The sequence below is a fragment of the Carettochelys insculpta genome, chromosome 5, assembly GCF_033958435.1.
Source record: "Carettochelys insculpta isolate YL-2023 chromosome 5, ASM3395843v1, whole genome shotgun sequence".
Lineage (NCBI taxonomy): Eukaryota > Metazoa > Chordata > Testudines > Carettochelyidae > Carettochelys > Carettochelys insculpta.
Genome location: NC_134141.1, coordinates 124,812,295 through 124,837,353, shown reverse-complemented (window position 1 = coordinate 124,837,353; position 25,059 = coordinate 124,812,295). Strand labels below are relative to the sequence as shown.

General features: G+C 55.7%; 1 protein-coding gene across 1 annotated transcript in view; it reads left to right on the top strand.

The window, feature by feature from the left end:
- Nucleotides 1-25,059, top strand: part of NOL6 (nucleolar protein 6) — a 69,242-nt gene that overhangs the window by 8,813 nt on the left and 35,370 nt on the right. Inside the window, exons 6-23 of the mRNA XM_074995840.1 lie at nucleotides 299-433; nucleotides 1,090-1,253; nucleotides 1,935-2,055; nucleotides 2,509-2,567; nucleotides 2,839-2,940; nucleotides 4,679-4,794; nucleotides 5,264-5,441; nucleotides 6,047-6,169; nucleotides 7,193-7,341; nucleotides 7,810-7,885; nucleotides 10,607-10,747; nucleotides 11,580-11,697; nucleotides 11,907-12,061; nucleotides 15,630-15,793; nucleotides 17,542-17,694; nucleotides 18,082-18,179; nucleotides 21,508-21,632; nucleotides 22,050-22,139. Of these exons, the coding sequence (XP_074851941.1) occupies nucleotides 299-433; nucleotides 1,090-1,253; nucleotides 1,935-2,055; nucleotides 2,509-2,567; nucleotides 2,839-2,940; nucleotides 4,679-4,794; nucleotides 5,264-5,441; nucleotides 6,047-6,169; nucleotides 7,193-7,341; nucleotides 7,810-7,885; nucleotides 10,607-10,747; nucleotides 11,580-11,697; nucleotides 11,907-12,061; nucleotides 15,630-15,793; nucleotides 17,542-17,694; nucleotides 18,082-18,179; nucleotides 21,508-21,632; nucleotides 22,050-22,139 (2,267 nt within the window). The remainder of the gene's footprint in view (nucleotides 1-298; nucleotides 434-1,089; nucleotides 1,254-1,934; nucleotides 2,056-2,508; nucleotides 2,568-2,838; nucleotides 2,941-4,678; nucleotides 4,795-5,263; nucleotides 5,442-6,046; nucleotides 6,170-7,192; nucleotides 7,342-7,809; nucleotides 7,886-10,606; nucleotides 10,748-11,579; nucleotides 11,698-11,906; nucleotides 12,062-15,629; nucleotides 15,794-17,541; nucleotides 17,695-18,081; nucleotides 18,180-21,507; nucleotides 21,633-22,049; nucleotides 22,140-25,059) is intronic.

Below are 25,059 nucleotides of genomic sequence, written 5' to 3'. Positions count from 1 at the left end.
CTTCCTAGAGCATCTGGTGGAGGTCTTGCCTACATTCCTCACTCACACAGCAAGGGGTTTCGTTAGCATAGAGGCAATATCGGCATTGAGACAGACCATCAAGTTAGTTTTAGCAAATATTCCTCATACCCTTGTACAAGCTCAATTCGACATCCGAGGCAGGAGACCTATTGCAACACTGTCCTAAATTAGATACAGCTAAAATGGAATTTTATGCTACACCCATCCTAGGTTAGTGTCCCCCGCTGTCCCCTTCTGGGTCAGTCTCTGTGACCTCGCCCCCGCTTGGTGTTTGCAGGTAAAGACGAGAAGTTGGTGACCGTCCGGCTCTATGCCTGCCCTCCCCCTGGCTTCTTCAAGCCCAGCCGCTTGTACCCCAGCAAGAACAATGTCCGGACGGCCTGGTTCCTGGAGCAGGGCTCCCCTGGGGAAGGTAAGGCTAGTGCATGCAGAGCTGGGCTGTGGCTTGGATGCCCAGGCAGCTCGGTGGGAGTGTGGCCGATTCTGGGGTGGAAGCCATGAGAGGGGAGCAGCATTGCCTCCGGGGAGGGGCCATATTGGAGCCTGTAGTGGAGCCGAGGGGTCTGTATATGGGTTTCTTGTTCCCTGCAGGGTCTCTGGACTCATCCGCATTCTCTTCTGGAGCTTGTCCGATCAGTGGGCTTGGTACATCCAGTCCAGGGGAGGGTTTGTGCATGCATTGTGCCGTTTCCTTTCACTGCACGCTACGGGCTGGCTAATGCCTCCTTCCAACACCACGGGGCTGGGCAGACGGAGCAGGGAGGTTACAAGGCAGTGCCGGCTGGGGTATGCCACCAGCCATTACTGCACTGTTCCGGCATGAGGGGGACCCACCAGCTGCAGTGTCCTGGCACGCAGGTATGGCGGCTGAGGGAGGAGAGGCCTTGCGCCCCCTGGGATGAGGGCCCTCGCATCCCACCCTACGGCCGCAGTGCAAGGGGTGGGCATGTCCTGCCACCAGCCCTTCGCAGCGCGGCAGCTTCGGATGGAGGAGGACATGAAGGTTGCCTGGGGTTCGGAGGGCCAGTAACTCAGCCCAGTCCGATCCAGTGGCTCATTCCCTCCCAGGAGTTGCCGAGCCCCCCACACCCCACTACAACAACTCCGTCCTCTGTGACATGGTGCTGGAGTCCAACCTGCTGTTCCTCGCTGGCGCCGGCGCTGACTTCCCGGGCATGCAGGACGGAGTCACCCTCCTCAAAGTCTGGCTGCACCAGCGGGAGCTGGACAAGGTAGCCTGGCTGGGGGTAGTATGGGCTGACCCACTCTGCTCCGTCCCTTGCCCCCAGAGCATGTCTGGAGCCTGGCTCCTTTTATTCCCACCTGAGGAGGTGGGGAGCATTCTCCCAGGCCTGCTCTGCCTTTGGTGTGGGCCTGGGCTCCCCATGGTACTCCAGTAGCTCCCCATCCCCAGGTCCCTGCTCCACAGCTGGGCTGGAGGTGTACAGGGTTGTCACCCCATTGTGGTTGAGGTTCCCGGCCCCGTCTGGTCCCTCAGAATCCCACGATACTCCATTCAGACCAGTCCAAGCATGTGGTTTGCTCCCCTGGCAGGGAGGCGTGGGTGGCGGGGTGTCATTGTGGGGCCAGCTGAGGGCAGCAGTGGCCCTCGGGGTTGGAGTCTGGCCCTGGCGTGCTACCTCAGTCTCTCTGCTGGCTCCCTGGGGAGGGGATTTTGGACCAGTGGGAGATGAAAGGTGCTTAGATCCTTGCAGCGGTCCAAGAGGCAAGGCCGGCACTGTCGGGTAAAGGGCAGCTGAAGGTGGGGTCGTTGCTCCACTGAGCCCAGTACTGCAGCGAATCTGTCTGTGTGCTCCTGGGTTCTCTGGAGCTGCCCATGCATTGGGGAAGGCAACCTCTGGCTGAGGGCAGGCCTGGAGCTTGTCTTAGCCCTGCATCTTGTCTCTCAACAGGGCTTGGGGGCCCTCAACGGCTTCCTGGCCTCCATGCTGGTGGCCTACCTGCTGGCCAGGCACAAGATCAGCCAGGGGATGAGCGGCTACCAGGTGCTGAGGAGCGTGCTGCAGTTCCTGGGTGAGCTCCCCAGTGGCTCTTGGAGCAACTTTGGCTTGGGTCAGAATCTAGCCTAGAGGTGGAAGGCTGGTGCAGAAACCTCTGTGTGCTGCACAGCCCTGACGGGGCCTGGAGAACAGATGAGCCTCTGTCACTGTAGGATTCCTTGTTAACTGCCTGATGGCAGAAGGATCTAAGAATCCAGAGCAAGGTTGGCCACATCCTCCATGCCTCCCATCCCGCTCCGGGTGAAGGTGGAGTGATGCCCTGGCTCTTGATCCCAAGAGACAGGGAAACTACATTAGTTTTGTTTATCTGATAGTCTGGGAACTTACGGCAAAATGCCCCAGCCTGTAGCCCAGAGCCAGCCCCAGCCATACAGGGAGAAGAGAGCAGAAAGTCTTACAGCCCAGTGCCGGCAGCTGGGCCACGGACTTGCCCCAGTACTGAGCACTGACTCCTTTTTGTTTGCAGCTACCACAGACCTGAGTGTGGCAGGGATCAGCCTGTCGAAGGAGGCAGATAGCTCCCTGGTAAGGAGTAAGTCGGGGTAGGGCGGGGTGTGGGCTCCTGGGTTCTGCTGTTAGGTCCGCAGTGGAAGAGTCCCTTAACCTCTGTGCTTTGGTCGTCTCAGTGTATGATGCAGATACAACACCGTGTTGGTAACAGCCTGCATGATGCATGGGGTGCGCTCCACATTTGTGCGTTGCTGCTCCTCTGAGGGGCTGGGCAGCACAGAGGCTGTTGCTGGGTGTACCTCTGGAGGCGCTGCCTCGGTGTGCTCAGGCCTCTTTTCTCTTCCAGCCCACCCTGGCCGACTTCCACCAGGTGTTCGAAGTGGTCTTTGTGGACCCCTCGGGGTTGGTGAACCTCTGTGCCGACATGACTGCCAGCAAGTACAAGCAGGTACCTCAGTGCTCCTCGTGGGCCTGGCTGGAGAGTCCTGCCTCTCCCTGCTTCCTCTGCTGTTTCCAAGTGGCTCTGCCCACAAGCCTGTTGTTTGGGTTTAGGAGCCAACACCCCCTTGCCTTGGGCACCCCTTTTCCTTTCAGAAAAAAGCAGGCAGGGGAGGACTGGGGTGCCAGAGGGAGGCTCTGGCTGGGAGGTGCTTAGCTGGGTGGCTCCTAGCCAAAAGCCCAGCAGGTTCCTTAGCTGAGTCTCTGCCTTCCATGGCCCCTGCACGTGCACAGAGCAGCTGCAGGATCCCTGTGTGCTGCTCTGAACTGATGCTGGGAGACTGCAGGGAGGGGTACTTCACACGCTGCCAAGCCTGCAAACAGGCAGCTCCTATTGGCTGGAAACTGGCCAATGGGAGCTGCAAGATTTTGCCAGGGGCTGGGGCAGCATGACACACCTCCCCACCAGGCTCCCAGTGTTCCCAGAGCTCTGCAGCCGGCTTTTCTGAGCACCAAGCTGGGACAGGGCAGACAGGGAGTCGGCTGAGGCTCCTGCGGGCTGGAGCCAGTGGCTTGGCAGGGGCCACGTTTTCCCCAGCCCTGTTCTACTGCCTCTGATCGCCCTGGGAGAGGGTTCTGTCTCCTGCACAGAAGAGCTTCCGCCTTCCTGCTGAGAGGTCCGTCGTGCCAGAGGAGCAAATTTGTCCTGGAGCTGTGAAGGGTCTTTTAGGTACCCCGGGTGCAGGCTATGGAGCACTGTGCTGACAAGGATCACGACCTTGGACTTGATCTGCGGTTCTAGGGGAAGCCGGAGGTGATAGAGCGCATAGGGGAGGTGTGATGGGCTCACCAAAGCCTGTGTTGCTGATTGGAATTACTTAAAGGCTGAAGGTTTTGTGCCCAGGCTTGTTGCGTTGTTATACTCCAGTTAAACAGCTGCTGTGCTCCACCTCAGAGGCGGCTGCATTTCAGTGGTGGCAGTAAATTGATCCCTTTTTATTATTAGGGATGTGTGAGCTGCTTTGGGTCCCAGGGCCAAGTGCAGTTATTTAAAATTCTGGAGGTTTTAAAAGCGTATATAATGCTGGAAAACAGCCTTAAGGACTGAGCTTGATGTACAGAGCATGCTGACACACCCAAGGTAACCAGCCATGGGGCAGGGGGAACTGCTGCTTTGAGCTGGCCATGCGGAGACACCACTGGATGTGAAGTGGTACCCAGATCCTGCTCCCCAGGCATGGCTGTTCCTGGCTGCAGCCCTGGAACTCTGTCGGATGCTTTCGAGGTGGATTTGAGGGCTCGGCACTGGTGCCTTCTCCCAGGTAGCTGAATCGACTCCAGCCTGGAGTCGTTTTACTTAGGGTGTCTCCAGCCCAACAGTGAGATCTGGCCATGGGGAGGCTGAGGATTTTCTGGGCTTGGAGCCAGGGCTCTCCCCCCGCAGTTTTCAGGGGGTCTCCTCTGGGCTGCGATTGACCTCAGGGCGCTGAGCTGTATTCCTTCTAATTTTAACCATCTGTGGGTGGAATAAATTTTATTATGTGCACTGAGTCATGTGGTTGTGCACCACCAAAGCAAAGACTTGGTTCCAGCTCTGGGTGGCTGTGGGTGCTCTCATCAGCTGGGCGGCGCCTGAATCTCTCTCCTGGGTGGCCGGCCAAGCACCCAGCTTGCAGGAAGGGCTGGTGCTGAAAGAAGCCGGTGGAACAACCTCTCTCCCGCCCCAGTTCTCCGCTCTCCCTCCTCAGGTGCAGTTTGAAGCCAAGCGCTCGATGGAGATTCTGGATGACAGGACGGGGGATGGATTCCAGCTGGTCTTCATGACCCCCAAGCCCCTGATCAGAACCTTCGACCACGTGTTCCAGTGAGTCGGGTCGCCGCGGCTCGGGAGCCAGTCAGGGGCACTGGCTGTCCAGGCTCAGCACCGGATCCTGGCGCAGCTGTGGCTCGGATGTACCCCGGTGGCTCAGTGATCGCCATCTGCCCCCAGCTGCTGCTGCTTGCTCCCCCTGCAAGTTCAGGGTGACCGCACGTCAGCCGGGGCGTGCTGGTTGTGTCTCAGCCATTTGGCTGTTTCAAGGCCTGATCTTCCCTGAACCAGGAGGCTGGGAGCTCCTAGTCGGCCCCGAGAGAGCTGGAAATCCCAGCATAGCTGGTCTGCTCTGTATCAACCTTTACCTTGATGGCTGGACCTGGTTCCTAGCTGTCTCCCCCCTCCTAGCATCCCTCCAACCTCGGAGCACCCAGCAGGTGCAGCTGCCTCGAAGTGGCCTGGGCGGGGAAGCCCAGGGTGTTTTCCAGGGTGACTGGGGCTCTCTCCTCCCTCTCCACAGCCTGAAGCACATCTCCAAGCTGCAGGGGGCCTGCAAGAAGCTGCAGCTGCTGCCTGAGCTGATGGATTGTGGGGGGAACTACATAGTCGCAGCCCTGCCCTTTGTCACCTCCCTGCTGGCACGAGGGCTGGCTGAGAGGGCGCTGCTGCTGACTCATTCCCTGCCCCAGGTGCCGCAGGTAACCACCCCCCAGCCACCTGGGGTAATGCAGCAGCTGCTTCTCCAGTACAGGCAACCACCCTTGGGCCTCCTGGCGCCTTCCATCGCAGTACTGCCAGGGGAGGGTGGGAGGAAAGAGGTGCCTGGGCACTTCCCAGGGGACTGGTGAGCTTATGGTCCCTTTTGCTTCCAGGCTGCTGGTTCAAATCCAGCTGAGGTTCAAACCCACAGCCACCTGGTAGCTGTGTACTGGCTGAGTCCAGTTCCTCGCTACCCTGGCTTGGTGGTCGCTGCAGAGTGGCCCTGGGGCCCTGCTGTCTGTAGGATTGGGCCCTATTGCTGATGGGGGTCAGGAGGGAACTCTCATTGCTGTAGCTGAGTGGGATAACCAGGCCCCCGCTAGCTGAAGCCAGGGGAGGGCAGAGGTGGGCTCTTGCGTGGGGGAGGGCTCTCGAGTGCATGGCAGCCCTGCATGTCTGGCCCCCCGAGCTCAGCTGTGCTGAGCAGCCCATTGGGGAGCGGCCCAGTGGGACGTACCTGCCCAGCAGGGGGCAATGGTGCCCAGGCAGGTGTCGCTCTAGCACAGGTGGCGCTGTTCATGCTGCGTTCCCCATTTCTCCCCAGTGGCCTATCAGCGCGGAGCCGCCAAAGCACAAGGACACCGCACGCCTCTCGTTCGGGCTCTTACTCGCCCCCGAGTTTGCTGCAAGGGCTCTGGAGAAGGGACCAGAGGCGGATCGGCCTGAGGTGAGGGCAAAGCCGTGTCCTGCCCCGGCACGGGTGGGTGTTGCTTACGCTGCAGTAGCCCCAGAAGCCTGGCCCAGGGACCTGTCGTGCAAGGTGCTGCACGGAGGGCTCAGGAGGCTGGTTCCCATGCATGAGCAGCGGATGATGCAAGTTCCCTTGGGGGATGGAGGGGGAGCGGGGGCTCCCAGCATTACAGCCTTGCAACGCGCAGTGGTTCTGGCTGCCGAGCGTCCTGCCAGTGTTGCAGCGGGGGCCAGACAGAGGGTAGCGGGGCAGCTTTGTGGGTGATAACTGTGAGTGCTGGCCTGGCCTGGGAGCAGGCTGGGAGAAAGCACCAAGGGGCCTGCTGGGGGATTGGACACAGCGACGGGTGTCACTGGCAAAGCTGAGCTCTTGATAGCGACCTGTGGGTGTAGCTAGGCTGGGCGGTGTGACGGCGTGGGGAGCAGTGCACTGAGTCTGCCTGCGCTGGAGGAGGGAAAGCCGGCCGGATGCTAAGAGAGGGCAGCACAGTCAGAGGGCTGAGCCCAAAGGGAAGCGAGGGAGCTGGACTGAGGCCCTGCACTGGGTCTCTGCCTCCACCCCCCGCCGTGGGCCGGGATTGGATCCGACTGCTGTGATAACAGGGGAAATCCTCGGGCCTTACACCAGTTCTGTGGGCTCTGCTGGATCAGGTTCAGCCACACCCTGGGCGTCACTGGACTGGCTGTGGACACTCTCTTGGGCAGGCTCGCTCTGCCTACCTGTGCCCAGCTCATGTAGTGGCTTCTGTGCCCTGGGTAGAGTGAGTATCCTGTGCCCTGCCAGTGTGCGTCTCCCAGACCCACAGAGCTTTCTCCACGGCCTTGCTAACAGGGTTGGCTGCCGCTTTAGAGGGGTGGCTTTTGAATGCCCATCTAGGGCAATGGACCTGGGACCCCCCAGCCAGACAAGGGGTGGTAACAGCTGGCGGCTGAGCACTGCGGTGGTACCTATGGTCTGTTCCCCTGTGTGCTGCCCACACTCTCCCCCGGCTGTTCACAGGCAGCCGAGTTCCGGAAGTTCTGGGGGGAGAAGTCGGAGCTGAGGCGGTTCCAGGACGGTGCGATCTGTGAGGCAGTGGTGTGGGCCGCGGACACCATGTCCCAGAAGCGCCTCGTCCCCGCGCAGATTGTCAAGCACCTGCTGTGGCTGTGAGTAGGGGCGGTGGCACCGTCCTGCTTGGGATCCTTAGGGGCAGTGTGGGGTGGGCTGGTCACTGGCCAGAACCAGGTTCCTGCCGCATGGTGTACCAGGGCTAAACTACGTCAAATGGAGGCCAACGCTGGGCTCAGACACAAGGTACTGGCTTCCATGGAGGGGAATGGGATGAGGTTTGCAGAGGTGCAAAAAGTACCCAAAAAGTTACTCTTCCAGTGGCTCTGAACCCAGGCTCGGGGGTGGGGTGGGGGGGTGTTCCCGATAGCTCCCGTCCTGGGCACGGGAGGAGTGAGGTGACCTGAGAGATCCTTTCCTTTTTCCTAACCCTAACTTGCGTGGGTGCTGAATCCACAGGCATCCAGCAGGCACTGACCAGCGGTGAGGGGTTTCTGCAGGAGGCTGGGCCTCCGAGGGTGGGGCACTGTGCATCTCACACCTCTTGCTGTGGTTTGCCTCTGTAGCCATGCAGATATTCCTGAGTCCTCCATCTGCTACACGGGAGCCGTGCTGGAGTCTCTGATCAGACGTGTGCGAGAGGTGAGCTCTCCTCTAAAATCCCAGGGCTGGGGCAGGCGGTTTCTTTTCTGGGGTTTAGGGTGTGAGGGGTTTAGCTCTGGGGCCCAGAGTCTGTCTTGTTAGTTGTCAGATACGGAGGTGATGAGCAGACAGCGAATGCACCTTTGTGAATGCTCAGTGAGGCCTTGAGCCAGTGCAGCAAATTCTTTGGCCTTTTCTTGCGTGTCCCCTGCTATTCCATCTCTGGGGCTCCCCACATGCCCTGACTCAGAACCCTCCTGCCCTGCCAGCCTCCCTCTCCTTTGAAATCCCTCCTTTCCTCTTCCAGCTCCAGGTTTGCGACTAGCCTGCCTTGCTCTGGTTCCTGTGAGTTCCAGAGGCTTCTGTGACGCTTTCTGCTTTCCTGACTCTTAGCTGCTGTGGGCTGCCTGAGGGCTTCATTTTCTCACTTTTTTTTTTTTAATAAAAGTCAGGGATGGGTCGTGCAGGCCCGTGTGTGCGTGTGTGTGTGTGTAGGTGCACACTTGCAAAGGGTGCAAACGCCCCCCCATGTCTGGTTTCTATCCCTGCTGCGCTGTGCAGGGGGAGCCTGCAGGACATGATGTGGGGGGGGGAACCAAAGACACCCTGGGAGCTGTAGTTCCTTGGCCAGCTCCCTGCACCTAAAGAGCTGGCCCTGGAGCAGGGAAGGGACTACATTTCCCAGCATGCCCTTGGCTGTTAGCCGTGCATGAGTGGAGACCATGGTTACGCAGGGTGTAGGCGGCTTTGGCCCAGATCTCACCCTCAGAAGACTGGAAGATTGTTTTTCACTTAAAATATTACAAGAATATCCCAAAAAGTAGTTTCTATAAACCTTTATTCCTGTATACATTTTTAGTTGTGTTATAACAGTCATTTTACCAATCCCTGTTTCCAGTCACGTTTTTCATTAACCTCTCTTGGGCACACTGATTCCCTGACTGCCTTTATAGTTTAAAAAAAAAAAAAATTGGGGGTCCAGATTTACAAAAAATGCACCTCTCCCTACCTCCAAAATTCCTGCACGCCAGGCCTGTCAGGAGTTTCACAGTTTTCATTTATTGCCTGTGACCTGTCCCTAACTCTTACTAGAACTAACCCTGAGAAAATGTTAACCTTCTGTATCACTCCCAAGCCCATAACTCCACCCAGGTCTTGCTGTGGTTGCTTCAGTGGCTTCCCTTAGATGCTTTTCCCAGTCAGTCATCTCTGCCCCCAGAAAATGTCTCCCAGGACTGCGGTGTTTTTCAGCACGAGGACTCGCAGTGGTGAGAGCGATCAGTTTTCTCCTTTCCATCCTCCTTGGGTGTGGCTCTCTGAGGTCTGCTAACATTACCCCGGCTTAGGCAGTGTCCTGTGCGGGAAGGAGGCTCTTACCGCGCCTCTCTGGTGACTTGGGGTAGAAAGCTGGCATAATGCGGTTTTGTCACCCAATGAACCAGGCGGTGTATTCCTCTGCCTCGTCCACAGCTTGCTTGGGTGAGGAGCTTTGGAGAGGTCTGAGAGCCAGGCCTCTTCTCTGGCCTCATCTTTGCCCCTGTTTCTAGCAGGGAGCAGTCGGGATGTCCAGCTAGCACCAAGGTAGAGAATAGTTCTCACTTTCTCAGTCCTGGCTCTGAGGAGACACCAGGAACTTTCATCTCAATGAAAGTTGCCCCCGGGAGCCAAGCCAGAAGGAATCCAGACAGGGGCCTGGGAACAAGGGCAGCGCAGGGTGCGGCCTGCAAGTTCAGGGTTTCCTAGCCAGTAAGGCCAGAAGGTACAGTTACGATCATCTGGTCTAACCTGCTGCTGAACCTAGCCAGTGGTTCCTGTTTAGCATGTAGCACTGCTTGGGGAGATTTGCTCTGCAATAAGAGACCGTCAGCGAGCCCGTGACTGGTGTGAGTCAGCTGGCTCGGGCTGTGGAGCTAACCGTTGCCATGCAGATGCTTGGGCTGCAAAGGGGGAGGTCTCAGTGCTCCATGGCTCGCTAACCCGAGCTCAGACTTGGTGCAGTGAGCGTTCTGTTGGGGTGGAGACACCCCCGGCGCCTAGGGCTCTGTACTTCTTGTTTGCACGTCCCCTGCTAGCAATACACCCTAAGGTCTAGTGTAGACCTGGCCTTAGACTTCAATCTGCAGTTACCAACCAGGCCTGCAGAGGCCACTGCTGCTCTTCCATGAAATCAGGCACCCACCTGCATATCTCAGCCTTTGCACTGCCCTTCCCAGCTGCTCCTTTTGAAGTCTGTCTCCATTCCTATTGTTGCAGGCATTGGGGGAGGGACGAAGCCCATCTCCTCTGTGCTGGCTGGGGGCCCCTCGCCGGGCCGTCTGGGCCCCCTCGATGCTTTCTCTCCCATCGCAGTGGCACACTCTGCAGATAACCGTCCTGTTGGCTATTGCTTCGCCAAACTATAGAGGCTGAACGCTGGTCCCGTCCCACCTTCAGACTCTCTCAGGCTTGCAACTTCCTCAGCTTCTCTGTCAACACACACAGTGTAATTCTTTATGCCTCCTGTGGGGACTACATCTCCTGCCATCAAAAAGTGGCCACTTCTGGGGTGAGATGCGGCCATGGTAGAACAGCCCTCAGCAGTTCCTCCTTGTACTTCCTCCTTGCAACTGTGGTGGGGGAATCCCGCCTGGTGGGGTGGGGGGTGTCTGTGGTTGGCTCAGTCACACCTGTGCTTACAAAGGTAGCGCCCAACTCCACACACGCTCTCTGGGGTGTGTTCAGCCTGCAGAGACTGGGGAGGAGGCAATGGTCAGCATCGTTCGCTCCTATGACGACTTGAGCCGTAAGCTGTGGAGCTTGGAGGGGCTGCCGCTGACAGTGACGGCCGTGCAGGGGACCCACCCGGCCCTCAGATACACAGACGTGAGTCTCGCTTTGGAGGGAAGGGTGTGTGTGTGAGTGATAGGAATGACTGTGCCCCCGCCCCAGCAGGCTGTGCACGGGCAGGGCTGGGTAACACCCTGCCCGTGGGGCAGTGCCCAGTGTGGTGGAGACGAGCTGGTAGTGGCAGGCCAGGGACAGGGAGGTACTGGAAGGGGTCTGAGGCTGCAGCTGTTCCGTCAGATGTAGCTTAACCCAAGGAGCCAGCTTTGCTGGGAAGCGGTGCTTAGTCCCTAGCTCCTGTCCAGGGGCTGAGCCCCCTGGCGTCAGAGCACTCCCAGGCCTGCCCCAGGAGCAGAAGAGCTGGTTCGGGGGGCATGCGGGGTGGTGGTGGTCGGCATTGATCTCACTTGTGACCATGAGGAGCACTGGGCCCCAAGCCAGCCCCAAACAGCTGGAATCTGTACAGGGCCACCGCAGTAGGTGGCTATGGGGATGACTTTACTGAGAGAGGGAAGTGTCTCCTTCTGGCCCCGTGATTTGTACTGCAGTAGTTCTCACAGGCCCAGCAGGGAGAGGCCTGCGCTGTGCTAGGTGCTGTTAACATACATGCACCCACAAGCTGCCCCAGAGGAGCAGAGACGGTGGTTTCTGTCCTGTCTCCTGGACGGTTTCCCGAAGTGATGACCACCAATGCCGTGGAGCAGGTGGCTTGAGGTGCTGGTGTCGTGTACGAGGCTGCTTGCGTGGGTGGGCTTTTTGCTGACTGCGGAGTTTGGCATGGGTGTGACCCCATGCATGGGAGGGACATGTGCCCTTGGCTTTCTCCAGCCCAAGATTCACCCCATTAAGCTCCAGCCTGGCTGTGTCTTAGGTCTTCCCTCCAGTCCCCATGAAACCGGATTATTCGTACCATGCGAGGATCAAGGATAAGGAGTCTCTGCTTCCTTTGCCTGAGAAACCCTGCCCGGCGTATATAGCCCCAATGAAAGGTAGGGAGACTGAGGCACGGGGTGAGGAAATGACTTGCCCATGGCTTCATGCAGCAGCATGCATATGTGTCAGAGCTGGGAACCAAAGCTACGAGTTGTGGCTCCCAGTGCCTTGCTCTAACCACTGAGCTGCCCCTTCCTGTGCCTTGCGGCCTATTTTCTCACTGCTGTGCCGCGTTCGTGTTTTTGTCTCTGTTTTAACCCCTCAGTGGTGTGCCACATGGAAGGGAGCGGCCAGTGGCCGCAGGACAAAGACGCCATCAAATGTGTCAAAGCCGCTTTCCACCTCCGGCTGGCCAAGCTCCTCACTCAGCAGCACCATCTCCTCTGCCGGCCTGCGGCCACCCACACAGATGTGTACAAGGTACAGGCAAGGGAGCTGGGCCGGTGGGAGGCCAGAGGTCTGTCTCTGATGATCTGGTCTCAGGAGCCATGGATCTTTTGTGCCTGGCTTCCTGAGAGGGAGCCATAGGGGCTGTGTGAGGGGCACGGTGACTGTCCCCGCCAGCCTCACCACTGGGTTTTGGCTGGCGAGTCGCAGGGCCCTCCAGGCCTGAGGCTGGGTCGCAGTTCTTTTGCGTGGAAGGCCGGTCCCTAGGCGTGTTCCACAGGGGGCACGTATGCATATGGAGCTGGAGAACAGTGAAAGCCATGCTTGTTGGTCTGCACAAGTACTCGGGTTCGTCTCGTGCCTTCGACCCAAGGAGATAGAGGTTCAGGCAGACTGACCACCTCCCCGGTTCCTTCTCATTGCTGCGTGGTTGTGATCACAGCCTCCGCCGACTGAAGCTTCCTGACTCTTCTGGCTTGAAGAGCTCTCTTTCCACTCCCCTCACCCCACCCCTGGGCCCTGCTTTTGGTTCTAGGCTATGCGCATGACTTGGGACTGGTCAGACTGTGTTGGCCTGACTCCACAAGGGAGTGAAGGACTCGACCCCCTCACATGCCATGTTGAGGTCTTCTCAGGTGAGCAGGGAGCATGCTCATAAGCAGGAGGCTAAACCTTCTTCGGAGTGGATTGGGAAGGAGAAAGTCTGATTCAGCCTTGCCTAAACTGAGCAAGTCTCGGAGCCCAGCCTAAGACAACTTAATATGTCCTAAGTCTTAGCAGTGTCACCGAGCTCACAAGCCGAGGCCTCCCCTCGGCACAAGGTGATGAGCCTGCAGCACCAGTACTTCCCAAACACACACCCTTGGATTTGCTGCCACCTACTAAAGACAGATCTCTGGGCGCATCGGCTACCTGTGTTACCACCCTTGTCTTCCATGGCAGTGTCGCAGGTGGCCTCCACTGCGGCTCTGGCGGTTGAGCCAGACAAGACGCCCCGTGCTCCCGGAAGAGCTGAGACCTGCGCTTCTCCTGAGAATATCATCTTTCTCCAGGATTGACTTCCCCCTCTTCTGGGTCCCTCCCTCTCAAGAGAGGTTGACTCCACCCGCAGAGCGGACCTGCGGGAGGAGTTGGTCTCCCCTTCCATCTTTAGGCTTTGGCTCCCCTCCAGTAGCACTGCTGGGACTATTCTTGGACCCGGAATCGGTTTTCTCTTCATCAGGAGATGCTGAGCCACTCGGGGAACTGTCACTCCCTCCTCCAAGACCCATCTTTTCAGTCTCAAGACCTGCACCTGTTTGGGATCAACATCATCTGCCTTGGATCTGTTGGCACCTCATGCCTTGGGGCCTCTGCAACCACCATTTGATCCAACCTGTCGCGTCTCTGGGGGGCTATGGAACCCTCCACAGAGCGGGTCTGGTCTGCTAGGGAGGCTCTCCTTCCGAGAGGGCAGCTAGAACTGGCCCCGATCCAGCTGAGGCAGAACGTGTGCCGTGTTTGATGGCCCCACCATCAAAGTGATGAAATTGCTCTCTCTCTTCAGATGAGATGGTGACCCTATTGTCTCCAGCCCCAAGAGAATGGCAGGGAAGCTGCAGAGTCTTCTTAAGGTATTGAGGATCCTAGACCTTTAGTTCCTGCACAGAGCCAGCTAGAACTATCTGGCGTACCCCAGCTAGCTGTGTCCAGACGCGTAAGAAGGCAGAGAAATGGTATTAATGTCGCAGCCAAGAGGAAGAATTTCTGCTCTCTCCCCATGCTCATAATTCTCTTTAGTGGTTTGGGCCACCACAGAGGGGTCTAGGAACAACATTTACAACCTACCCGATTTATATGGAGGGTAAGTTATTAAGGAGGAAAGTCGTCTCCTAATCTCCAGTTCAGGATGGCCAACTACCAAGCAATAATGGCTGAGTACCACGTCCTGAACTATTCAAAATTTGTGGACTGTGCTGACAGCAGCAGCGCAGAGTTAGTTTGCAGGCTGCCACAGAGGAATGCAAAGTGGTTGCCAGGACTGCTCTTGAATTAGCCGTGGGTGCAGCTGACACACATTCTGGGGCAGTGACCGTTGCCATCGTAAGGCTCAGAGTCCTGGCTCCAGGCTTTGCAGTTTCCCACGGTGTCTGGGGTATTATTGAAGTTGTGTCCTTTGAGACTTGTTTGTCCAAGCAGGAGATGGATGAGGCCGTACACGCTTCAGAGCACTCCAGGTCCTCCCTCTGCTCCCTGGGAGTAGATGCTCCTGCCCCAAGGAAAAAAATTTCATTGGCAACCATGCACCCCAGACCAACAGTTCTAGCTACTAGCTCCAGGTCTCCTTTGTCCATGGTGTCATTCCTGGTAGCCATCACCTCAGCCAGGAGGGTTGGTGGGACATTGATGGTGGATTCTCCTTGTGCTATGTTTCATAAAGACAAGATTTCGCAGTGGTTTTAAATGTTGAATTCGCCCTTGAAGCACTTTGCACGTCACTCGGAACGGTTTGCTTTCTTGCGTTCTTCCCAAACCTGTCACGCCCTCAGAAGGGAAGAGGCTTCAGTCCTTGGATGTCTAGTGAGCTTCAGCCTTGTACCCCCAGAGAACAAACCCAATCAGGAACTGCTCGACTGTTTGTCACCATGGTGGGAAGGATCAGGGGTCAGACAGTCACTTCTAAAAGACACTCTGTGCGTCCCAACAGAGCAAAATTCAGTCCATTAACTGTCTAGTCTTCCTCATGGGGCACCAGCTCATTCCACGGGAACACAAGCAATGGCCACGGCCTTGCTACAGGAAGCACCTTTCTTTGGTATTGGCAGGGCAAGTTTTTCAAGCAGCTGTCATGCTTTTGTGAGAACACCGTGTCTTGGTTGAGGACTCCTTTGTCCATGTACCTGCTAGAACGGCGGTCCTTGCCCAGGTCCACCCTCTCCCCAAGCGTGCTGCATTTCTCCCCTTCCCACAGCCTCCAAAATGCTGCCAGACAGCTGATCGCAGTGGGCCAGAGGTGCAAGCACTGAACCCTGGGGCCTGCTGGCGGGTGGTGCTGGATGGGGGAGCTGATTAGAGGGCTGCCTCTTTGTGCCTCTGTGCCTAACCCTTCACTTCAAATCTGTGTTTGGTGGTGGAGAAGGAACTGGAGAGATGGTTGGTCCACTTCAGCCTTTACCTCTTTGGCTGGAGGTCTGTGGTGAGCCCAGGCACACGTGCCAACCAGTGATCGCTGCTTTCAGAATCTCCAGCTCCGGGGGCTTGGAGCACATGAGGAGCCACAAAGGATAACTGAGCGGGACGAGACAGCTCCAAGAGCCTCTAGGTATCGCCAATTATCAGAGAGGGAGCCGTGTTAGTCCATATCTTCGAGAACAACAAGCAGTCCTGTGGCACCTTGCAGACTAACAGACATTTTGGAGCATCTGCTTCCGTGGGCAAAGGCCCATCAGTAACTTTCTGCTCTGCCTCTTTGTCCGAGGGAAGCAGCAACATCCCTGGTTCAGAGGGACAAAGCTTGGCTCTGGCTGTAGCCAGGTTTACTTCATAGCTTTTGTATGTTGCACTGGTGCAGTGCGCTCCTGTCTCCAACCCTCATGGCTCATTCTCCCACCCTCTCTCTTAGGATGGCTATGTTTTCCGTCTCCAAGTGGCCTACCACAGGGAGCCTCAAATCCTGAGGGAGGTGGTCACACCAGAGGGGATGCTGAAGTACCAGGACACAGAGGAGTCTCAGCAGCTGGAATTGGAGACGCTCCACTTGCCCTATCTGACCAGCTCTCTGCATGGGTAAGGAAGGGGATGTGCCTCACGGGGGGAGCAATGCATTAGGGGTAGGTATGACCATTGGTGCCTAGAGGAGCCATGCTGAGATGGCATAATCAGGGCAATCTGCAGAGAATGGGGCCAACAAGCCCCCAAACTGTGGTTATTTCTAATTCAATTCACCAAGCCAGCCACAAATACCTTAGCAGCTACCCAGAAGCCAAAAACACAGCCCTCTTAAAGCAACACAGCCTTGGGTTCCCACCCAGATAGCCAAGTCAGATAGGAGGATTACTGAAACTCATTTTCATCTTCTATGAAGTTCTTCCAGTCCCAAGATATCAGATGCATCACCCAACAGGTCGACGAGTATTTCAGGTCTTTCCCATGTACACGCTTGTAGCCAAGTTACTAACTAAACTCAGACTTATTTTTCAGAAGGGAGAGAGAGAGAGAGTATCATGGTTAAAAGGTTGCTACACGCTGCAGCTCTGACGAGAGTTTTTAGGTCTGTTTCACAGTAGAGGTGAGGAGCTGCTGAGTTGCAAGATGGACTTCCCAGAATTGGTTCAAGAGATCTAGTTCAAAATACGTAGTCCGTGTGTAGAGTTTGTTTTGATTCATCCGTGAGAATCAGCAGGGTCATCCAGACTGGAGCTGGACACTGCTGTATTCATGACTCAGGCGTCCCTTGCTGAAGCTTAAGCAGATCTGAGATACTGAATCTGGGACCTTGTGTTCTTTTATCAGTCTCTGGCAGGCTGTCAGTAGCCCCTTGACAGCAGGTGGTACCTGTGTGAAGCATTGTGAGTTCCAAGTTAAACCTCCTGTTTCCTATGTATCCCCAGATAAGTAGTTGCATTTATCAGCTCAAGGTAGTTGTCTAATAAGCAGTTTATAGGCAAATTATTGGTAACTTCAAAGAGAAACATGGATAATGGCACTATTCAAAAACAACCAGCAGTCCTGTGGTACCTTAGAGACTATCAGATATTTTGGAGCATGAGCTTCCGTGGGCAAAGACCTGATTCGTCAGGACTTGTTGTTTTTGAAGATACAGATTAACTCGGTTACCCTTCTGATAATGTTTTCTCTCAAAGTTAATATTTTATTTTGATTTCTGAATCAATAGAATATGGAAACAGAGACTGTCTGGTTACTTTGTTAATCTCTAACGAGATATGAGTAGACACATATGAAGACCTTGTCATATTTATCTCTGGAGCCATTCCAAAGCCTGTTAGATAGACAGAAGCTTTGCAACCCAAACCTGCATTGTTTGAGAACTAGTTACCATTTACAAGCTTTTCTAATATGCCTGTAAAGGTAGAAGTTGGGTCAGTTAACTTGCTAGTTACACATGGCTTTCTGGCTGAGGGCCACAGCGGGGAACTGGTATTCCAGCTCTCTCCGCCTGTAAGGAATGGACAGAGCACTGGGGATGTGGGGAGGGGCAGAGGAGGAGAGAAAAGTGCATTGTGGGTAGGGAAGTGGCTGGCAGCTTTATACCAGATTCCCCTTCAGTGAGGTGATGGGTGGGTCTGGGCAGTCGTTGAGTAGCAAAGTAACAGCAGCTGTAGCAGCCAGACCTTGGAGTGGATGAGACTGACCCATTTCCCTCTCCAGAAAACCGCAGCCAATCCAGTGCCAGCAGCGTGCTTGCAGCCGTTCGCAGCTGTGCCGTCAGAGGCCACTGGGGTGGCTTGGGATGGGGCAGTGGAGGTGATGCTGTGCCCCGTAACAGCTGCTGCTTCTCTTTCTTCTCCCCGCAGGCTCCAGCAGCAATACCCGGCCTTCAGCGGCACCGCACGCCTGGCCAAGCGCTGGCTCCGTGCCCAGCTGCTGAGCGACAGCCTCTCGGAGGAGTGCCTGGATCTGCTGGCGGCATTTCTGTTCTTGCACCCAGCGCCTTTTACCCCGCCAAGGTGAGACCCAGGTGTCCCTAGCCCGCTGCGAGAGTGGCGCACCCCAGCCCTTCTGCTGTTACCACCAGACAAAACCGCACCTTTAGAAACAACAGAACCAGGAGATGGGAAGGACCGAGGAGAACTTTTTGCCCCATCCCTGTTCTCTCTGCAGGAACGTGTATGGGGTGGGGGGAGGTTCCCACCTGGCCTTAGTGAACAGTCCTTTCAATGGGCTAAATATGTACCCTCCCTGGCCCCAAGAAGGCTCTGTCCTAAGGTGAGGCTTCCTGTAGGGGCTCTGCAGATCTGACTTGGACACACCACCACCTGGCTCGGCGCGCCTCTGTGCAAGAGGTGCCATCTTTCTCTCTTGCCCCGTTACCGTGGCTTCTGTCTTGCCCTCAGCTCCCCTCAGGTGGGCTTCCTCCGGTTCCTCCACCTGCTGACTGCCTTCGACTGGAAGAACAGCCCCCTCATCGTGAACCTGAACAGCGACCTCAAAGGTGAGTCAACCAGGGCCCCCGGTGCTGTAACTCAAGTCCACCAGCTGCCCTTAGCTCAGGTGTAGCCATGAGGAGATGAGTGACCCCGGCAGATCCTGCCCTGCTTTGCTCTCAGTGACTGACAGGTGTGCTGGGTGGTGCTGGGTGGCTTGGGGTTGGTGACAGTACGTGGAACTTTCCACCACAGGGTTTTGGGGATCACTGTCCTGCAGGCAGCCTGCATCTCTTGTGGCTGGCAGCCAGGCAGGCCCCATGGATCGATGGGCCTCGCTTCCTTGTGGACAGGTGAGAGAGAAATGACTTTCCAAGTTTGTCCTCATAGTGCCAATGCTGCTGTGGAGACTTCTCCCCTGGGAGGCCTCTCCATGGTAGAGGAGAGGTGCATTGACTGGGCTGTGCAAGGTGAGCCTTTGTACCGTCCAGCCTTGGGGGGGGCTAGTTACTTCAGTTAAACCTCCCAGAAGAGGGTCATTGGGTGATCCCTCTGTGTGTGATTGGGAAGAGGGGAAAGGCGACGGGTTCAGCCTATTCCCAGAGGCTAGCTGGGTTGCCGTCCTGGGGGCGGAAGCAGCTACCTTGCCAGGAACCCGAATGAGACCACCCAGCAGCTGTGTTGGGAGAAGTTGCTTTCAGCTGCAACTGAGCTGGGCCATTGTGAAGGTAGAAGCTGAAAGGCTCCAGCTCCTGTTACCCATCTGCAGATCTCCCTCCGGCCAGGACCGCCTTCCTCGCTGGCATGGTTAGCTGGGAACCTGAGCAGCACATTACCTGGGCTTCAGTGTGCTGGACATTGGCTGGTTTCTTGTTCTGTTTTCTTGCTTGCTCTCGTTTAGTGAGTTTCATAGACCAGGCTCGGCTCTGATCTCTTGATGTGACTGTCTCTGGTTTGCAAAGAGTTTGCCTTATTTCTTCCTGGACATAGTTTGCACCCAGGTAATACCAGAGCTCTAGTGCATTCATTGGGAGACATGTTTGCTAAACTGCCACCTGAAGTACTGTCTGGACATGAATTGGGATTTGGAGTCCTGGTTTCAATTCATGACTTGCTTGGTGCCTCTGGGCTGATTGTGACATCACCCTGTGCCTCAGTTTCCCCATCCATAAAGCAGGGAGGAGAGGCTACTAATCTCTCTTGAGCTGTGTAGCTGAAAAGTGCTGTGTAAGAGGTAGGTGTTTTGTTGTCAAAATATTTTTACTGATCAAAAGCAACAGTATAAAAATACTTTACTGCTCTACTTTGGAACCATAGGTAAGTTCCCGATGAGAACAAACCATATATATAATTGTCTCTCAGTTTTAGGCTAGGAATAAACATGCCTGAATTTTCAGACATGGCCAGAAAAAAAAAATTTTGGTCTAAATTTTTTGCCAAAAAAAAAAAAAAGGGAAAAACTTTGTGCGGAACTGAAGGCTTTTCTCTCTTTTTGCTTTTTCATTTAAGCCAAGAAAATCTCAAACCAAACCAACGTTTGGTTTGGTTTAAAAACTATTTTTTGGAGGTAAAAAATATATTTAGATGAAAAAGTTGAGGAGATTTATATCTATAGCAGCATTTCTTAAACTTTTTGAGACCACAAAACACCAAACAATAATTATTTGTGCAGAACACCTAGGGGAAGAAAAAAACCCACCAAACAGCAACATACACGGCAAAACCAAAATGAAGTAATTTTAATTTAATCAGGTATCGCAGCAAGTAGTAACCTTGTGTGTGGTTTTAATAACAGAATATATATCCATGCTCCGCACGTTGTTGCTGGCTGCTACGCCACTGCAACGCACAAGGGGTTTGCAGAACTTAGTTTAAGAAACACTGACCTGCAGCGTTGGTGCATTGTTGGTCTGCCCCAGTGTGGCTGTTTTTAGGCCCCGTGTTGTACCTGCCTCACAGAGGGGCCTGTGGGGTGGGCTTGGAAAAAAAAAAAAAAGACCATGGACTCTTCCTGAAGACCCTGTGCACCCCGGCAGCAGGAGTGTGCCTGAGGGTATACCTACTATGCAGGTCTGATTGCAGCACAAGTGGGCATCCCTGCTTTGGTTTTATTCTAGCTAGCCTGGGTAACTATAGTGTAGACACAGTTTCGTAGGCTGGCTGCCAGAGTGCTGGCTTGCCCGGGACCCTGGATGTGCAAGCTGGTCGTCAGCTCGCACTGAACCCCTGCCACCACATTGACGCAACTGCTATCACACATGCTAGCTAGCAGAAAGCCGGCAAAGGAATGTCTGTTTGTGCTACAACTGCACTTTTCCTTTCAGTATCGGAGGGGTAGCCATGTTAGTCTGGATCTGTAGCAGCAACGAAGGGTCCTGTGGCACCTTATAGACTAACAGAAAAGTTTTGAGCATGGGCTTTCGTGAGCACAGACTCACTTCATCAGATGCTGGTCCAGCAGCACTGTTAGATGGAGTAGGGGGAGCAAGCAGCACCTCCCCTTGCTGGCTGAGGTTCTGATGTTGCTTATGCTATTTCTGCTGGTGTCGGAGGTCGCTCTGGGTTACCAGACGCCGACGGTGGGGGTCAGCGGTGCCAGGGGTTCCAGCGGTTGTGTGTGATGATGGTGCACTGACCTTGGACAGACAGCGAGTGACCTTGGAGCCATATCAATGGCAGCATCTGGGCCAGGGTTGGTCCGTGGGGTTTGTATTTAATGTGTGTTGTTCCATATATGACCACCCACCCTTTACTCTGCTTACCCGCTTCAGGAGGTGGCTTTGACTGCTTAACACCATCACAGAATGCAGAGAAAGGGCTGCTGCCCAGGTCCCAGACCCTTCCCTGGTCCACATTGTGTTTGATGACCTGCTCTGAGCAGCCGCGCTCCAGGGCCTGGCTTCTGAGAGGAGACTGAAGGAGCTTGGCTTGTTTAGCTCAGGAGGCCGAAGGCTGAGTGGGGGGTCTGATTGCGCTTGGTCAATACATGACGGAGGGGGGCAAGGTCCAGGATGGAGGAGGAGCTCTGGAAGCTAATGGATGATGTTGGACCAAGAGTGAATGGAAATCAGTTGGCTTTGGGTAAATTTATGGTGGAAATGAGAAGACAGATCCCAACCAACAGAGCTGTCGGGTGGTTTTGGAACCTCCCTAGACCTGACATCAAACTTGGCGCATTTATCTGGTGGGTTGTGGAGCTGGGTTGCTGGGAATCACACAGGACCATAAGAGGTCCCTTCCAGTCCTGTGGTGAGCTTGCAGATCACCAAGAGGAGGCTTCTCGCCATTGTGGTGGTCCCGGCTGCTGGAGCTGAAGAAGGCCAGGCTAGGTGCCCAGGCAGAGGTGAGGGGTAGGGTTTCAGGGCTTCTCACGCTGGTTGTGGGTTGGTTCCCTAGATGCAGATTATGCAGAGATCAGGACCGAGTTTGTGGCTGCCCGACCTCACCTCCCCGTCATGTTCATCGCCACCCCCAGAGACAAGCGGAGCTCAGTGTGGACCAAAGAGTGGCCTTCTGTGCAGGTGAGACAGGCTGCACCCCCGCAACCCGTTCCTTCTGTGCCAGTTATTTCTGCTCGCCTCCCCTCTCCCTGCACTGGAGTGGTCCAGTTCCCATTCATCTCCTCTGTCAGGGTCACTCTAGATGGGCCTCGTTGCTGGGCTTGCTACAGAGCTGCCCCTGCCCAGGAGCAGGTGTTGTGCAGTCTTTTACCCGCTCTCTTATCTAAGCAATGCCCTCAACAGACCCCAGCACCTGCACCCTTATCCCTCCCTTCCTGAAGCTCCTCAGCTGGATGACGGTGCCGCAGGATCTCCCTGCCCCCTCTTGGACCTATGCACCGGCTCCTGCCGCTAGCAAGGTGTCCCCCTTGCAGTGCAGGGGCTGTGTGGTGGTGTGGCTCTCCTTGGCTTTATCCTCTGACTCTCTCCCGCTCTCAGATCCTGCAGCGCCTTCTCGTGCTGGCCCTGGAATCGCTCAGGGCCTTGGAGGAGCAGCTCATGGACCCGCTCGGGAGCCAGGACGTGAAGGTAACGTCCTACGGCGCTGGAGCGGAGCCTGCCTGTGGATTGGTGCTGGTGACAGGAGCTGAATACGCAGCCTCGGGAGGTTCTGCATGGGCAGCTGCTGTGCAAGCTCTTCTCCTCACCCTGCTGTGCCTCAGCCCTGCCTTGGAGGGACTGCGTAGGGGGAGTGGCGTCTAGCTGGCTTTGGGGTTTGCCCCCCTTCCCTGTGCTTTGTGAGAACAGGCAGGCTGGGTCAGTCCATCTACCCCGGTCTGCTGCCTTCTGACCATGGCCAGTGCCAGGTGCCCCAGAGGGAGCGAACAGAACAGGGCAATCAACGAGTGACCCACCCGCTGTCAGCCTGTCCCAGCTTCTGGCAGTCAGCAGCTTAGGGGAATCCCCAGGGCTCCACCCCTGAGCGTGGGGGCTAATCCAGTGACCTCTCCTCCATGCGCAGACCCGGCAATGAGTCCCACGGGTCGGCTGTGCGCTGCATGAGGCGCTTCCGCAGCTGTGTTTGGAACCTGCTGCCCATGAATTTCATGGGGTGCCATGACGTTTGGTGGGTGGCCGGGAGGAAAAACCCTAAAAACATTTCAACAATATTTAGCCCCCCCCGTGGTCGCTTTTTAGGAGCATCTCTCTTGGTTGAAAAATTTCCACCTGCCATTAGACCAGGTGGGGGCAAACAATGGACCGTGGGCCACATCCTGCTTCTCAGACCCGTCCGTCCAGTCCCCAGGCACGCGCCAGCCAGGGGGTCAGAACTGTTGAGTGGGGAGGAGCCAGCCCAACTCCAGCAAGCGGGGGTGGCCGGCCCCTGGTCCTTCTCCTTCTGCCCCAGGGTTTGGGCGGTGTGGTCGTTGCACAGCCAGCCCCAGTGCTCTGGGCACCACAAGCAGAGTGGGTAGATAGGCAGCCTAGAGTCCTGGGGGAGCAGTCGCGGGCAGGAGCTGGGGAGTAGACTGGAGGCTGGGAGTCCTGGGTGTTGGTGGAGTGTAACAGGGAGTTGGATGAGGGACGGGGCCTGGCCGTGCCTGGCTGTCGGGGTGGGGGCACAGCCTTCCCTCCTCAGGTTTCTGAACCCCAGGTGGCTGTCAGGCTAGAAGTTTGCCCATCTCTTGTGTTAAACGCAAGGCAAGGGTTGATCTTGTTGAGGGAATGGAATCGAGAGCCAGCTCTGATCCCTGTGGGGCCCCGGGGAGGTTCTGGGCCTCTCTTGAGTGCAGTCATCCATGCCAAATAGTAGCCTCTTAGCTCCCTCCCTGTCTCTGCTCTTCCTCTCCTGCCGCTCATCCGAGTTACTTAGCAGCAGAGAGCTGGGGAGTGATGGGGAGCATACTTGGAAAAATTACTGCCTTGAAGTGGCTGCTTTCCAAAGAGCCTGGAAGAGGGTGCGTTTGCTCCCGGCAGCTGGATCCTGGCCCTAGATAAGCATTTGGCTGTTGGGAAAGCCGTGGGGGCTGTATGTACAGTACAGCTGTTCTGCCAATGAAAGAACTCGTGCCAGGCTAACGCCATGTGGGGTCAGTAGTGATCTTCTGGAGCTGTTCCCTGCTGGGGTTGAAGCACTTAACGCGGCTCTGCAGACTAGGAAGGCGAGTGAGGAGTAAGCCACTCGCATTCCTGTGTGGTGGGCCTGGGATGTACGGAATTGCTGCCTCCACAGTTGAAATGCACCCACCTCTGGGGTGCAGTGCGGCAGCAGTTGAACATTAGTCTGGGACTGGCTCAGAAAGAGGAGCAGCCCTTACTCAGTGATCAGTGTCGCTTCCTGAAGAAACCAAGTGTTCCCTGGAGGTCTCCTCACCATGGACCCGCTTTGCTGGATCCTGCTTAGCTTGGAGTGCTGTGCACCGGGGGTTAGGCGGATTTTGAGACCAGTGCAGCAAGAGAACTGAATGGAGAGCCGAGAGTCGGATCTGCCCATGTGCCGGGGGGAGGGGGCAGTACTAGTCCCAGAGTTCTGAATGCCTCCCGCAAGCCCCAGGCCTGGTTCTGCTAAAACAGTCTGTGGCAAAATCCATGACCTTGTCGGGGCTGAGAAATGGAGCAATTGCTGGGAAGTGATTAGACCGGGAGGGCCACGGTCACTCCTCTCTCCCAGCAAACAGCCGCCCCGAGTCTCCTTTTTTCATTTATTTTCTTACCCCACCCTCTTTGGTAGCTCCTTGTGGCTCTGCAGCCATAACCCTCCCTGGTGCTGGGCATTGGTTTGCTTGTTCTCTGAGGATGCCTGTCACTGATGGGCTCAGACCCTCTCATCCGCTCTCCAGGAAGCGCTAGGACCGCAGTCATCCTAATTTCCCTGTGTGCTGAGATCGCGGAGGAAGTCTTTCCAGGCCCATCCAGCCTGTCCTGGGGAATCGGAGCTGTTTTGATAAGTGCTGCCCTGCTTGTGTGAGCAGCAGCATTTTGTTCCTTGGCACGGACTGAAAACATGGTTCATTATTTTTGCCAACTTGAGTTATTACCTCTATCCTCTCCATCAGGTATCAGCACTTATTTCCCCCCCAACACCTCCTTCCGCTGAGGTAGTTCTCTGAAAACATCCACGCAGTGTGCAGCGGCTGTCAGTAAAGCAAATAGGATGTCAGGAATAGTTAAAAAAGGGATAGAAAATAAGACAAAGAATATCTTACTTCCCCAGTATAAAACTATGGTACGCCCACATCTTGAGTACTGCGTGCAGATGTGGTCTCCTCACCTCAAAAAAGATATACTGGCGTTAGAAAAGGTTCAGAAAAGGGCAACTAAAATGATTAAGGATTTGGAACGAGTCCCATATGAGGAGAGGCTAGAGAGACTGGGACTTTTCAGTCTAGAAGAGAGGAGACTGAGGGGGCGATATGATAGAGGTATATAAAATCGTGAATGGTGTGGAGAAAGTGAATACAGAAAAGTTATTTACTTGTTCCCATAATATAAGAACTACAGGACACCA